This window comes from Spodoptera frugiperda, chromosome 2 (assembly GCF_023101765.2).
Source record: "Spodoptera frugiperda isolate SF20-4 chromosome 2, AGI-APGP_CSIRO_Sfru_2.0, whole genome shotgun sequence".
Classification (NCBI taxonomy): Eukaryota; Metazoa; Arthropoda; class Insecta; order Lepidoptera; family Noctuidae; genus Spodoptera; species Spodoptera frugiperda.
This window is the reverse complement of record NC_064213.1, coordinates 3467341-3483932: the sequence shown is the minus strand read 5'-3', so window position 1 is coordinate 3483932 and position 16592 is coordinate 3467341. Positions and strand designations below refer to the sequence as shown.

Here is a 16592-nt window from a genome sequence, read left to right as displayed (position 1 = left end):
TCTGTCTTTCATATTGAATTTGTATTGAAATTTTGTGCAATGTAATTATAGTGTATTGAGTAACTAATTAGACTGGTTCGTTAGTGGTTTCTGTTTAATTTCGAGAAATATGAATGGCTGTATCGAGTCTTGATGTGTATCTATTATGCAATGGACGTAAATTGACAAAGAAAGGAGAAGGTATGCCATTTAAATTAGGTTTAAATACAGTAACAAAATACTGACTGACTCCAATGGTTCAGTAACTCATGGTTAAACCTTTGATAATAGATTCTACTACACTTTTAAATTGCATTTAGCTAAGGTTTGTCTTAATGATACACCTCAAAAAAGAGGTCCTTAGAGTACAAAACAGCAGTCCTTTTTACGACCACAAGACCATATACTACCATTTTTTCTATTTCTAATAACAAATGATACCTAATATGACCGAAAATGGTTATCAAATGGTTTAAAAATTTACTTATCACACAGTAATCGGAGTGTATTAGGCGCCTTACACCGCCGACTAATACTCACATAAGTGGAGAGCCCAATTATTTCCCCATTAGAACTTTTACTGGAAAGAAATTGCCTATTTGAATGATTAAAAAGTAAGGTTTGGTAACGTAAATGTATAGTAATTTGCTATATGCGTAAATATACGACAAATGTCGTGGAATATTATTTTTGTTTATATAAGTCTTATCACATTTATCGCACTAATATTATAAATACGAACGTTTGTTTGAATGTTTGTCCCTCAACTGCGCTGAAATCACCAACCGAATTTTGATGAAATTCGGTATACAGACAAGCTCGTACCCTACGAGCTTAACTTGGATGATAGGATACTTTTTACTGGAACGTTCATCATCGATGGGATTGTGTTTTCTTAAACACTAAATCCTTTAACTAGTTAATAATGGTAACACTGTTAACTGTTAAAATATTAGAACATAGGAAGTCTACTTTTTGGAGTAAGCCGGTAAACGAGCAGACGGACCACCTAATGGAAGCAATCGCCGCCGCCCCTGCACACCCGAAACACCAGAACCAAAGGGGTTAGAAGTGTTTTGCCGGTCTTTTGGGTTTTGGAATTTCACAGTTATTGGGGAATCGGGGATTGAGTAGATTTGGGAGAGAGGTAATTGGGCCTTTGGTAGCCCATCACACAACGCAAGCGTTGTTTCACGTCGGTTTTCTGTGAGACAGTGCTATAACTCCGGTAAATCCGACCCATTCGTGTCGAAGCATGGCTCTCCCACACTTAAATCTATCAACTATGCATACCATTATACCGAAATAATATGACGTACCTATATAATTCCAGGACCGCCATACCAATCTAATTTCTTTTCATAACATTACACATCAAAAATAAAAAATAATATAAGCATCAATTAAAGCCTCGGCTCACAATTAATATAATGGGTGTCACACCTATAAGACAATTAGTTTGTAGGAAATAAATTCTATGTTTTGGTCGCAGTTCACCATACTTAATTAGGGCTAATCAAAAAAACTTAATACTCCATAATGGGACGTAATAGGTGCTTTAACGCGGTCTCCTGATACGTTGATAATTATTGTGTATGCTAATTACCGCGAGGTTTGTTGTGTCATGCCAGTTTCTTTACTATTGTTACGTTAAAATTTAAGTAATTACTCACCTACTACTATGCTATGTATGTATTTTTATGATTAAATATGTATGTGAAAGTCCTGTGGTAAAATAGATAGTTGTGGATTGTGAGCCACAATGTTATTTAAAGTTAAATGTGAATGTAATTATGAGCTTAGTAATGAATGCATATGTAACAATAAGTCTAATGCGTTTTGAAGTATGAAATTCTATGGGTGCTTTTCCACCAGTGACCACGTTGTGCACTATGCTACGTTGTGGATGCGTTTGACTTCCAATCATATTCATACACATAGCTTAACACTGGTGGAAACAGACTCAGCTAAGCTATATTTTTATATGGAAAGATGCGTGCTATGGATGGCTTCCCTACTATCGATACATCGCATACTCGAGCTGCGCATCTTCCTCGCAACTTTGCGGCCATCAAAGACACATCTTCGTCTAACTGATTTGACTTTGATCCAACAACTACTAAAAACAAACCACCTTTACTTTAGTACTCCCATTTCCGACCACAGTATACGTCCATAAATAATACTAATTATAATGAAAACAGTGTATAATTTTGCCGTACATAATATAATTAAAAATTTAAAACGACCACAGCTAAAATAGCAGCGTGACGTACTACATGTAAACAGCATTGTAGTTACATCCCTTTAATATGAAAGAAAACTTGTAGCCAAGTTTAAAAAAAAAAGTGTACTTACACCCTTTTGTCACGAGCCAAGTTTTCAAGAAAAAGAAGCCATTGTTTGCCAAGTTTTGTAATGTTTAAGGAATAGTTCGTTCTTTTTATTCATTTTTTTTGTCTACTTTTTGACTGCTTGTCTTTAGTCGTAAGCGCGGCTGCTAACTTAGTATTCTCGGGAGAACTTTTTTCTAATTTCTTCTATAAAAAGAGGGGGTTGTGTATCGACAAGACAATGACGAGCAAATCAACGGACAACATCCCACCCTACATCGCACATATGAAGTTTACATGCGAATTAACATGGATAGAAAATCTCAAATGAACAACAATTGGGCATAAAGCCCGCCAGGCGTAAACACCTCGCCGGTTCGGAGGATCCTTCTTTTCTTAGGGAACTTTACACTCTTAAATGTAATTCTTCAATATGCCATAAATAATCGAGTTAGATCATTATTTCTAAAAACTCCATATTTGCAAGCCTAGAACAATGAGACCACACACACAAAAAAAAAAAAACATAAAACACTATCTTAAACACAAACACTAAACTTAACACTAAAACACTAACACTAATTAGTTGTTCACACAACAATCGACACGATCGGCTAATAACGATCAATTGTCGGCAACTAAAAAGAGATGCAATGCTACTAATTATACCGCTATCCCTTTCTTCGCACATCAAAGTTCATTGCTCACCCTTTGAACTTAAAAAAGGAGTTTAATTTGCTTACCAACGACTTGCTATATCGTATAACTAGACTAGCAATTACTGCTAATGATAGTAGTGCTTATTACTTATGTCCATTATGTTATGTTGGGCCATTGTGAACATTACTGAGTTCGCCTTATAGCTTTGTTGCGTCTCGTAACTTTTCTTGAGTATTTTAGTTGATAGCTGCATTAGTGGAGGGTTATTGCTACTGCTAATGTTGTGTTGTTCAATCGATTTGTACGGAAATGATTACTGGGCTTTTTGATTAGATAGACGTAGTATAATAAGAATGTTTTTAACAACAGATTAGTCAAAAATGTTCGTGTTATTTTCATCAAAGTAAAGACGTACCGGGCTAAAATAATAACCTTTATTCGGCTTTGCTTCAGTCAGATAACCATTTCCTGATGTTTAAATCGGAATGTTGTAGTGTATGAAAGAATTATCACAATGCTTACAGCGGTTTCGAAGATTAACTCCAACGTAAGCATAAAAGGCAGAAAAAAGTCTGATTTTTGACAGCAAACGTATTAAAATATCAATTGTAGTCAGGACATACTCGTATTTATTTATATATCACACATTCATCGCCAACACAAATGTGTGAATTTAAAATTGACAAAATAACCCGAAAAAAAATCGGAATTTATTTTATTTTTTTTATTATTTTGTATTTATTTATGAAATCGATTGTTTATTTTTTTTTTTTTTTAAGTAAGAATTCTATTTATGAAATCGAATAAGACAGATACTATAGTTGCGACATTGCGATTTTTTGTAGCGTCACGTGAATGTGAATGAACGTCGCGATTTTTTGAAGCGTGCAGTATGAGACATTAAAGTCAATACGGCGAGCCTACACAGTAACAAATTAGCACGGGTGGCTGAGGGGGTAGCATTCGACGCTATTTACCATACGTGGGCCTACTATTTTCATGGTTTTTTTTCGTTGAGTTTTTACGCCATTTTCCGTGGCCCCGCCGGGCGACCGGCCCACGGGTTCAAGCCTTCTTTTTTTTAAATCAGTAAATTGCATATTTGAAAAACTACTGCGCAGCGGACGTCGATTGAACAGGTACGTATAGGTACTTAGCAAATTTCGGCTGTTGGAGTCACTTCAATACCGATTTTTGATTCGATTTATTATTTTAAACCGATACCAAAATTATCGAAATGAAGCTAAAACTTTCATTTAATAATCGTATGGTAAAAAAAATAATTCGAATATTCCAATTAATTTCTAAAACGCATTATAATAATTCCTTTTGTTTTAACATCACAAAAGCATTATAATTACGAACGTGCACTAATTGCGTCGTCGATCAAAAAATTTAAAGCGAACACAACAATGGTAATTGAAAATTTTAAATTTAGACGATTATGTCTGAACAATCGAGTGAGTTGAATCGAGTCGAGTGCCCACGCGCCGCTCAGTGGGGGCTGATTTAATATTGGTGTCCCTGTGACGTCAGTGAGTGTCGTAAACCTGAGGGTTACTGAGTATTGTGTGAAAAACAAGAGGCATGCCAGTTTAATAATAATTCGTATTGCATAACCAGAACCACACTCGTGTTTTATCAACGGACATTTTGTAGCGTTTACAAGTGCTTCTATCAAATATTACATGCTTTACTATTCGAAAGGGAGTTAATTTGAGTTATATCGTTAACGAAATTACGTAAAATCATTTTATTAATCAACTTAATGTACCCAACATTACAAATAACCAACGATTAGTCAAAAAAAAAATGTAAATTTTAAAGCACAATCCCGCCCAAAATAAAATATTAATTGAATCCATCAAATAAACTTCATTACTCACACAATTATACCGGATACGCTGATAGCTACAAATATATCAATCTAGATAACATCAGAATCTACTAATTGACTTTTTTATTAACAACACTTAGCTCTTTGTAATATAAGAATACATTTGTACACTCACACTTAGGTACAACCTCTTTCATAAATACTAACACCCTATAGAATAGGGTAGATGACTAATGTTTAATTATAGTCCGTCTTGTAGATTATTTTAAAACACGTAGACACGTATTTTTTTATTTTCTTAGGGAAATAAATACTTTCGAGGATATATTGATTTGAAATATCGCGTGACGTCACTTCTGTGTACGTTTTGCACGTAAAAGTTACATATTTGCACCCACACGAAAAATTAAAAAACGAGTCTAATATACTTTCATTTTCATACCCCGTCATCATCCCTATTCTAGATTATGTTGAATCAAGGTTATGAAAATCAAAAATCATAAAAATCCTTAACACGACCCTTTACAACAAAATCATACATTAATATTTCTCAACATCAACTTGACCAATGTTTTATTTAAACAATAGTTTTGTTTTTGACCTTTAAAACTAAGACAACACGACACACTCTTAAGCAGTAATAGAAATCAATTTCGTACTCAGAGAAAATGCCAAAAAATTGTACACTTATTGAGTACAACCTATATAGTACACTAGACAGGAATATTCGGAACGTTGATCACATCTGTAATCCATTTACAGAGCGATAAATGAAAGGTAATTGAAAGGAAATTACGCAATAAATGGGAGGTTATTATTGAATTTAATGTTAAATTAATCGTAAGCCCCCCTTCTAACCATCTGTCGTGTATACCCCCCACCGAACAACCGTTTTATATTTAAGAGATGTACTCCCAATGTTATTTTGTTATTGAGTGCTTTTATGTATTAATTGAATTGTTTCAAGTATCTACAAGGTTTTGGAGTTGCCTTCCCTATATGTAGCCCTGATTGTTGTGTTAAGAGATTTCATACTTTAGTAGAAGCTATATTTGTACCCCTATCGCAAAACTTAATAAAAAATTTTGCACCAAATTCAATCTGGCGAAGTCAATAAAAAAATCAACCCTTTTTGTTTCATCTCCTACACTTTCACTTTGTCTATACTCAAAAATATTAGAACAATCTGTATATAAGAAAGCTAATCGATTCAAACGTCGAAAAGAAACAGTGATTGATGTAGTAAAGCAGTTGGCAACACAATCACAGAAACAATGTCGTGTGTCGAGCCGAGCGCAGTGTTCGACACTGGACACCGTGTATTGGGCAGTCCGCGACACCCGAGAATGTGTCTGCATAATACATCGCTGTACGCTGTTGCTGTACGTTGGACTTTAATTATATATCTGCTACAATTTCGCCTTTTTTCGAGTATTTTTCACATTTCGTCCCCCCATACACCCCTGTTCACCCACTGCCGAACGGCCGCGGAAAAAACGGCCCGCGCGTGTGTGTGTAACGTGACAGTGTATTGTTGCACTACAAACGACGCGCCACACCCGACCTGACACAAGAAAATACAGAGCCGACTCGATAAACAAGACAATTAACTTCTCCCGAGTAATGAATAGAAAAATTGTCGTAATAAAAAATACACTTTTAATGCAATTAAGCTTGTAGAACACGGGCAGGAGAGGCCGATAAGCCGCGCTCAACTTTTCCTGTAACAGGCTGTTATTTTACGATTTAAAATCGGTTCTCAACCCGTTAATGACGCGAGGTACAAGTGCAGATCGGCGGCTCCGTTCGGCCGCGGACCAATCTATTTAATAACCCCCGTCGGTGACACCCCACCCGGCGGCCATCGCCAATTTTCGCCCCCCTCGGCCCTCTCTGGCCCCCTAGCACCCGCCCTGAAAAAAATCCGGAGCGTTTTAAAATTAATGAGTAAAAATCTACACACACACCCGAGCGGACAATACGACGCGTGTGTGCGCGGACGCCCGATAATGACCCGCGCTTTGCCGCCCAAATGAGGACGCCATACAATCATGTTTCTTCCGTCGATCAGAGGACCGCGGCTCGCACTTCCATGTTAGCGCACATCCCCATATCACGAGACTAGAAACCCGTTAGCGCGACTAGTGCCCGGTTCAGACGGAATCCGTGATCGCCTAGCCTTTTCGATTAGGACCAACTATCCGAGAAAAAAATGGAGTACAAATTGAAATTTCGCCGGTTCGGGCGCTAATTCAGAGCGAAACGGCGCCGCGACGCGAAACGAACGCAGTTAGATAACATTTGTAGAGGCGAGGGGGGACGGGTGTCACCCCTACGCAACGCCGTTTTTATTTTGGCCGGCCCTTGCCCCCTTACCCCCTTCGTTCGTCCAACTTCATCTGAATAATTACTGATTTTTTCCGTGTACCGCTGATTATTCCGAATGTTACTTGTTGATGATAATTTTTTTTCAACTTTTTTCATTAGTCAGCGCCCGGTGGAGTTTTGATTGTGCTTTTAAGCTTTTTGTATTCAATTTGTTTCCAATGTTTATGTGTTCCAATATAGAATGTATGAAATAAATTATATTTGTTTTCGTTCCAATTCTAAACAACCGCTATGTTGCAAAAGCTGAATTTAAATTGGATTCCTTGACCATTATCTAGAGTTTAGTTTTCAGGTAACTATACTGTACATGAATCTCCTGTAGGTATATAGAATAGAGCAATTTTCCAAAAGCGTGTTTCTACAAAGTTCCGATTCAAAATAAACAACAACTGTATCGAACAATGTACACATACAGTATGCTCCACAAAGCCCCTATGGCATACGCGGGTGCACGCGTAATAGGTAAACGAACCAAAAAAATTCTTATCCACCTATCTCATAAAGAAATGCCTTGATAAATGAATATAGTTATCTACTACTACTATTCAAGTTCTTATCTATTAAATTTTCATTCAATAAATGTAATTGAAATTAAAAATACGCATGTACGTTTTTACACATGCATATTTATTATCCTTTACACCAATTCACTATTCAATTATTAAAAAAAAAAACTCCAGAAACAAACTTAGGTCACGAGTCAAACGCGAAAAAATTAAATTCTGATCGAGTTAACTGAAAGCGAAACACGTGCTAAAAGCTCTAAAGAAACACGAATAAAAAAACTAATCGAAAACTTTAATTATCATGCTTATTCGACAAGTGACAAGTCGGACCGATGCCGATCGCTTTGGCAAGGATTTCGGTAGAACCACCCAACGCCCCGCGGGGCCGCATTTTTTCCACCCACCACCGAAGGGGTTGATTTTTTAAACTGATGACGCGCTTTCATTCCGCGCTGTGCAACTTGGCCGCGCGGCTGTATGTGTTACCGGCCGTTGATAAATAAATTAAAAAAAAAACGTGAACGCTTTGTCGATAGTGCGCGGCGTTTCTTTTTCGCGGGCGTTATCTATGCTCTATTTTTTGCGTTCTAAATACAACTTTTATATAGTAAAGAAAAGTTTTCGCGCGTTCCGATAACCGTTTTGTGGATGAACATTTTTGAAATAGAACGATCGCCACATCGTTTGATCGGGTGTTTGAAGTTCGTCGAAGTTTGACTCAAGTTTTTAAGGAGTTCGCGTTCGAAGAGTTTTTCTAAATACGCAGTGATTTTACGAAGTTTTTTCAAAGGAATGTTAGTTCCGCAGAGACAGTGTCAGTGCAATTATTAGGTCTGGAGAGAATGACATTATCCTTCGTGAGTAATAAAGTTTAAGCAATTATTTTATTTCTAATTATAATAGTGTATTTTTAAACATAATTTTACCATTTTTTGTGAAAATCTATTGTTGGTAACATACCTAAAATTACGCCGTAAAACGCAAAGCATAAATTAAAATGAAATAAAATATCAACGCCTAATTTAAATGAATAAGAAAACAGATCGGCAAATATTTAAACCCAAGTCTTTTTAGTACAATCCACCAATAACTAAAAACATTTAACACAACTAAAATCGTGTGAATATTTATAACAAAAGTTCCAAGTACAGGTAACAGTTACTTACCGTCAGACTATAATTATAACAAATTAAAGAATTATTATTAATTATTATTCAAGGCGTTTCCTTACTACTTATATTTTAATAGTAGTTAATAATAATTAAAAGTCAAGTAGCCTGACCTTATTCCGTACTTATAATAATTGCAATATAAATACTTTATGACTTCTCAAAGTGCACAATGCTTCATATAAACAAGAATGGTATAAAAGACGATTTCCTTAATTAAAATATTAATAACAAGCCAGTACCTGTATGCAAGTACTTATTTTAATGCAATAAACCCTTTTATAATAATACTATACTTTTTGGTCCTTTTATATAATAGTACTATACTTTTTAGTCCTTTTTAATAATAAGTTATAATACATTTTTAGTTCTTTTTTCTTAGCAGCGGAAATAATTTATTATTATCGATTTATCGAAATAGTATTTTAATTAAGTGTTATTTTTGTTTATTTTTACGTGGTTTTATTATTAGTAGGGTTATGTTAACTCTACACTGAATAATGGAGAATGGTCACTCCCTTTTTTATTCTATAAAAAATAACTACCAATTATTGCATATGCTTAAAATCTATAATATAACAAAAACATTTACATACCGACTAACACTCACAATAAATATTATTAGAATCAATAAAGACTCTTTCAACATGAAAACTAAATAAAATCTAGAAATAACCACCCTTATAAACTATTCTAAACGCTTATTATGGTTCATACCACCAAGTGCAATATGTAAATTCACAATATAAAACAAATACAGTTCTAAAACAGTAGATAATAGAGTTTATTTCCTAAAAACACTATATTTTTTAAAAACACGAAACTCCGTAGGCATATCTATCTATCCTTTTTCTATTTTTGTTCCAATTTCGGAAATATACTGAATTTTAACCAATTATTATAATTTTAAGAGATTTACCTCCATACTTAGAGTCTTTTAATAGTTACTTAGTTTTACCCAGTTTTAAGCAATTGTTTTCAATACAAAATTAATACTAAGGATTAGTTTAAGCAATCATTAAATGACTCTAAGTGCGGCAGATAGTCTTATCAAAACCCACTCTGATACTTTATGAACCCATTTTCTTGGTCCGTTCTTTGTTTCGATCTGTCCCATCTTTATATTTCGGATTAGCTGTAAGACTATCCATACCAAAATCATAAATGCGAAAGTTTGTGAGTTTCTGTGAGTCTGTGCATGTTTGTTACTTTATCACGTCAAAACGGATGAAGAGATCGGTATGAAATTTGAAATAAGGGTAGAATATGGTTTGGAATGTCACATGGGTTAATTTTTATCCTACGGGAACGTAGGCGAAGCCACTGGCAGAACTCTAGCTAGTTACATATGTCATTAAAACACGGATAAACTGATCATGGCGCTTGCAACAGTGCCGAAATATCGGAAACTCACAAAATTAATAAACATGGTAAATATCCCGTTTTAAGTTCTAATGATATTACTAGTGACCATGTCAGTTTAAAAGCTTATATAGTTACATATAATTTCAAAATCTCAACAAATAATCGCTTAAATATTCCCCAAAATGTTCCCAAGTCAAGCCCATATTTGAAAAACGGACTATAATATTAGTAATAGGATCTCTATTAATTACGTTTGTGTATAGATCTAACAGATATAGATAAATAGAAGGGAGAGTGACTACCCTCCGGTCGAGAGCAGTCGTTATAGTGTGGGGATAGGGAGTCAATGTCACTGCTAAAACAAAAGTGTATTGTGGGCGAGACAGATGTGCTAGCGTGTTTAGTTTGGTTATAGATGTATTTTAAATTTTAATAAGGTACTAGTACTATTACACTAATATTATAAATGTGCAAGATTGTTTGGATGTTTGCATGCTTATCTGTCAATCACGCTGAAACTATTGAACGGATTTTGATGAAATTTGGTATACAGACAGCGTATGAGATGTCTTAGGTGATAGGATAGTTTTTATGCCACGGGAACGCGGGTGAAGCTCTGGCAGGGTAGGTAAAAAATATGCTTTTTAAACTTTTAAGAATATACCGTTACTTCTATTTTAAAAGGCCGGTAAGCTCTTCTAGTGTTGCAAGTGTTTATGGGTGGTGGTCATCATTTACTAAGTATCCTGTCATGTTGGTCATCTATGTTAAGTACAAACTAAAAACAACAAATAAAACAAGTTTCAGTACACAATAATGCAATATTTTTATGAGTAATTTTCTTGTGTAACGTAAGATGTTTAGTAAAGTAGAACCGATACAACCTCCAAACCTTCAAGAAAAGAGCGTACCTAATATTCCTTTTTAAAAGGCCGGTAATGCACCTGTGTCTCCCCTGGCGTTGCGGGTGTCCATGTGCGGCACTGATCGCTTACCATCAGATGATCCGTCTGCTCGTTTGCCTTCAATCCTATAAATATAAGATTAATTAGACATGCAATTGCATCTAAAATAACACTAAATTACTTGATATTTTATTTATTCCTTCTTATTTACAACTATAAACATATTAATTATACAATAATTACTTTATTTATCTAAATGCGTACTTTACAGTACATGAGGCAAATTAATTATTGATGTAGTTACAAAACATAAAATTCTAAATAACTTATTTTATTGTAAACAAAACATATTATTTTGTAAATATGTCTTTTATAGAAATAGTTATGTTTATTAAAAAAAATCTGCTATTTTATATAGCCTAAGACGCAACGTGATTCAAAATATGAACACAATTTAATGATATAAGTACCTACCTACGCTACATTTTTTTTTTGGTTACCTTTGTCGTAAAATTTATAGACAGCTCTTTACTCGACTTTTTTCCTTCATTTTTAATTCCTGTGGTGCACCCAGATTACCGTTTTCTGTTTTTTAAAACCGATTGACAGCATACAATTTTTCTTCAAAGGAAAAATACAGTATCAATAAAAATACAACACTTGCAAAAAGACTGGAGACGTGCGTCGTGATGTTTTAAAATTTATTTTTTTATGCAAAGATTTTAAGCTATTTAAACAAAAACTGTATATTCTACATTCTAAAAGTTATCCTTCTTCCCCAGGCGGAGTCAGATCGGGAGAGCGGCGCGAGCTCGCCGGAGGGGGGCGCGTCGCGTGCGCAGTTAGCTGAGCCGCGCACGCCCTCGCCGCGCTCGCGCACCCCACACCAGCAGCCACATCTGAATGGCTCCAGTGAGTTCGTACTACATTCATTTATTACCTTTTTAATAGTTTTAAGTCTAAATTCCCCAAAACTATGAGCAGATACTGAGCAACGGCAGCAGCAAAATCTAGCTGCGATTTTCAAAACACACATCATGGCAGATGCTCCCTTCCCAAAGGATACTTGTTTTGTAGTGGACGTTACAAATTTACAATTGATGATATAATAAGCCTCATAGTACTTTATATCATATTTAAAGATGAAGGAAAAAGTGTTCACGCGTCACTTGTGTTTAACTCTTCTAAGTGTTGTAGGTGTCCAAAGGTGGCTTTCCCAAAACCTATATAAAAACTAAGACAATTAGCCAAAACCTTCTTCGTCATACAAAACTTAAAATGGTCGCAGAAACGAAACATTAAACCTTTACGGCGAATGCTTTAGCAACCGAACAATGAAGGTTCATGTAAAACATCTTGTGTGGCAGGTCAGAAGTTAATCTTATGATGATTGCATTCCACCCATTATTAACGTTAGCTTATGATGACCAGAGATGTGCTATGCTACGACGCAATAGCTAAGCTGTGAAACTATGTGACCGTTTCCATTGATACTAAGCCATGTAAAAGATTCATTTCAATATTGCATAACTTTAATAAAGAAAATAGAATAGAAAACTAATAATGACGTCAATATCTTAATAAAGTTTCCAAAAAATAAGATATAAAACCGCAAACCGAACATACTGTATCATGAGTCCAAATAACCAACGTCTTTCTCTTGTCCACAGTGGCGTCGATGTTCCAAAACCTGCAAAACCTGGCGAACATGCAACAGAACATGCCACCGATGTCGCAACAGCTACAGCAACAGATGTCGCAGCAAATGTCGCAACTCGCTGCGAACCTTCAAGGCTTATCGTCTATGCCATCCAACCCTGTTATCAATTCGCCATTGAATTTGAGCGTTAGTGCACCTGGTAAGAAAAAGTCTTATTTATTCCATGGCGTCGATGTTCCAACACCTTGAACGCCATGTTGGTCACCGGTGACCGACGTTAGCGGAGGATTTGCCCTCAACTATTTTCTGTTGGCAGTCAAAGCCTTAACAACTTTACAGATATATTTGAACTATTAACTTATAACATTCAAGAGTAATCTTGGGTTTGATTGGGGAAGTCAAGCAAAGTATCATTCGTCATTTAGATTTCCTAAAATGTTCACTACAAAGCTTGCAGTTGTGTCTAATCAACAGCAGGCTCCCTTTTTGTGTATTATGAAAAATGGTCCCAATATACTTCCTTGTGGCATCCCTAAGCACTTCAATATAAATTTGTTTACCATTAAAAATATTGTACATAGATTAAAATCTACACTAAAATTTTATTTATACAAATATGTAGTTCATTACATAGGTTAGTTATAATAGCAATATATCGCCTGAGGGCCGTCATAATAACCGTCTTCCGCTACTTTTACTACTAATACTATGAAACTGGCATTCATATCTTCTAGAATATTTCCTTCAACACTTTAATTATCATTTAGCTATGGGATCACTTCCGTTCGCGGCGGTAGGTGACAATTAACTTGACACTTCTAATCAGTTTTAATTATTGGCAAACTGAATAGTTCTTTGCTATTATTAGAAAACAACGATTAAAGTTAAAAATGGTATGCCATGGTAAAAACGTTTGAAATAAAACTAAAGTGACCAAGTTATATGAATGAGTCTTCAATCAAACGTACGTAGTTTATTTTAAAAACTAATGAAATCATTGTCATAGTATGTGTGCATCACCTTTAGTAACGTCTGCATTTTACATAGAAATCTTACTCAAAACTGTGACACATTATTTCTAACATAGTCATACAATTTATCCACACATTGACTCTGTCCATCTCCCAATTCCGTCCCTCACAAAACACAAACAAAAAATCCACATTTCCATTAAAGTGCTTTAGTAAATCATTTTTTGCCACTTTAAGCAAATTAGGCTCCATTCTCTCGTCATCATCAAGATAAAACAAATATTCAGAAACCGATTAAATAACGTTGACAGGCATTATACGACGCTAGTCGCTAACAGCACGGGAATACAGAAAATATTTTTCCATTTAAGCTAATATTATGCAATTGAAAGCGTCACCTCCGTAAGTTAATTACCATTTTTCAGTACATTAGCATTTCAAAACGTCTGGTATTCTTCAACGGAGGGTATGCCACTAATTAGACTGAATTAGACAGATTGGGATAATCAGAAATACACGGTTCGCGCATTAAAACTCTTAACTTCGAAATCACGTGAGCCGTAATTAGGTGATTACCGAATCCAATCGATATAATGAATTCAAGATAGCGGCTTCACTCGCCCGCCCATTAAAGCTATGCGGTAATGGACGAAAAAACCTATTTAAATAATGAGTATAATTACATATTTTTTTCACGAACGCACGGATATTACGACTGTTGCGGTATCATTAAGAGTTTTATTGTCTTAATAGAGCTAATTATACATTTTTTTCGGTTCTTAATTGATGCGCCTTAGGAAAGAACATTTATTACAAAATGTGAAATGTCATGGTTTAAATGAATACGTTATGTTAATGTCGAGTTTAACGGGCTTGTAAGGTATGCAGATAATATTTTAGATTTTTCTTTAGAACCGTTTTGTTCGCAGTGAATTAGTTTTGGTCGGTTGCATATGGGTTTTGGGTAATTTTCTATCGTTACTTTGGTTTCGGTGCAGTTGGGGCGCGGCGGGTTATAATTATAATTACGATATTTCATTTTATTGTTTAATAGCTTAAGTAGAAAGTCGTCTGTCGGCCCGTGTTGCGAGGTTTCGTCACTCGGAGTTACCATGACGGACGTGTTAAGATTTAGTCATCGGTAATCACATGTTTTATTTGCCAAATCCAATTTTTATTATAAGACGAAAAACATTATATGATTTTTAATGTTCTCTTGATTGATTTGGTATGATATCTCGTAGGTTTTGGTGTTCTTATAGAACATCGTGATAAATTAGCGACGCGCATTATGACGCTCTTTTTTCTAGGGTTATGTGCCTAGTAAAGCTATAAAATGTACATTAATGTTGAGATTTTATGTTCATAACACGTGACTAAATCTTGTATTATACAGCGATACGGATAATTTGTTAATTACAACTTTACAAGTAATGCGTAATCTTAATCTCATAAAAAGTTACACGTTTCACAAATTATTTGCTTCATCCAGTTTTATAACTAACATTTATTTGTTATGTTAAATAGTTATAGTTTGTAATGTATTATTTATTGTTATATTCAGAAGCGGTGTAGATATGAGTAGATAAAGTACAATACACTTAGTATGAGTTTGCTTTGAGTTTAAAGTAATCGAAAATCAAAAATAAAAATTGGTTGGTTTATTCGAGCCGGCCAATCAGATCGCCGAATACGAACTTGTTCCGATTATTTTAAACGTAAAGCAAACTCATACTGTAAGATACCCAATAAAAATAAGTGGGGTCATAAAATAAGATAAATCCGAATCTCGCAAGCATTTATTTTTATTTCTACTAAACCTTACACTTCTAATGTTACAACCGAAAATAAACATTACAGTCAGCTTCTGACGAAAACACTGAAATCCTTTGCTCTTCTCCAAAATTGTACCTAACTCAAAGCTATATTAAAATTTATCAATCGCTTTTATACTTTCTTCTTCTTCTTTCGACTACCTTGGGGAGTCCCAAGGAAGTCTACATATAATAATGGAAAAAAACAAATCTTCTGAAAATACCTATTCTTTTTCTTCTTCCAAAAAGGTATGGGATCACCAAATCCCGTGGCGAACAACAACATGCTACCGCCTGCGATGCCGTCCCCCATGCCGCAGCTAATTCTTGCCTCCGGTCAGCTGGTGCAGGGAATCCAAGGGGCCCAGCTGCTCATACCGACCTCACAGGGTAAGAAACAGTTTTAACTTAATATAACGATGAGTATGATGATTAAAAACTATTAGATATGTGTTAAAGTTAAATAAACATTCGTGAAACCTATGTTTTGTGTCTTTAACATCTAGTGTTAGGCCATTGCCTCTTGATTTAGTACTTTTTTTTTTTTGATCGGGGATCCAATGACTTCTGACGGAGTGTCAGATTTTTACTGACTAAACTTCCTTCTGCTTTGAGCTGTAGCCCCGGTAACCTGTTATGTTGTCCGCAGCTCTGGATTTACATAAAACCTTAAATTTCCTTGATAGCTCAAAGTAATGCTCAACATTATTCATATAAAGGTTTTGAAAATATCAAAAACAATGAAAATGATAATATAACCAGAATCGTAACGCTTGATTAAAAGTTCAATGTCTGAAGGACGTGGTCGTGGTAAATCCGTGTCGAACATGATTTGACATAGACTCGAACATGTGTAAGCCTGGATAAAAAATAACGAGTTTTTATTAACTCGGTATTAGTTGATGAAAATTGTTGTAGTCTAGATCTCGCCATAGAACTTCCATAGTTATAGGGTCATACATCACCTTGAATACTCCTTAGTTATCATTTGATGGTAGAAAAATG

The 16592-nt window shown here is 35.1% G+C and overlaps 1 protein-coding gene across 14 annotated transcripts in view; it reads left to right on the top strand.

Moving 5' to 3' along the window:
• The window catches only part of LOC118268866 (POU domain, class 6, transcription factor 2), a 149536-nt gene that overhangs the window by 95373 nt on the left and 37571 nt on the right, over positions 1–16592 (top strand). For 12 of the 14 annotated variants that reach the window (XM_035583633.2, XM_035583635.2, XM_035583632.2 and 9 more), the window contains 3 exons: positions 11925–12054; positions 12813–13001; positions 15837–15977. In XM_035583633.2, the coding sequence (XP_035439526.1) occupies positions 11925–12054; positions 12813–13001; positions 15837–15977 (460 nt within the window). Of the gene's footprint in view, positions 1–8152; positions 8561–11924; positions 12055–12812; positions 13002–15836; positions 15978–16592 lie in introns of those variants that run through there. The other 2 variants (XM_050702793.1, XM_035583643.2) reach the window with 2 other exon arrangements.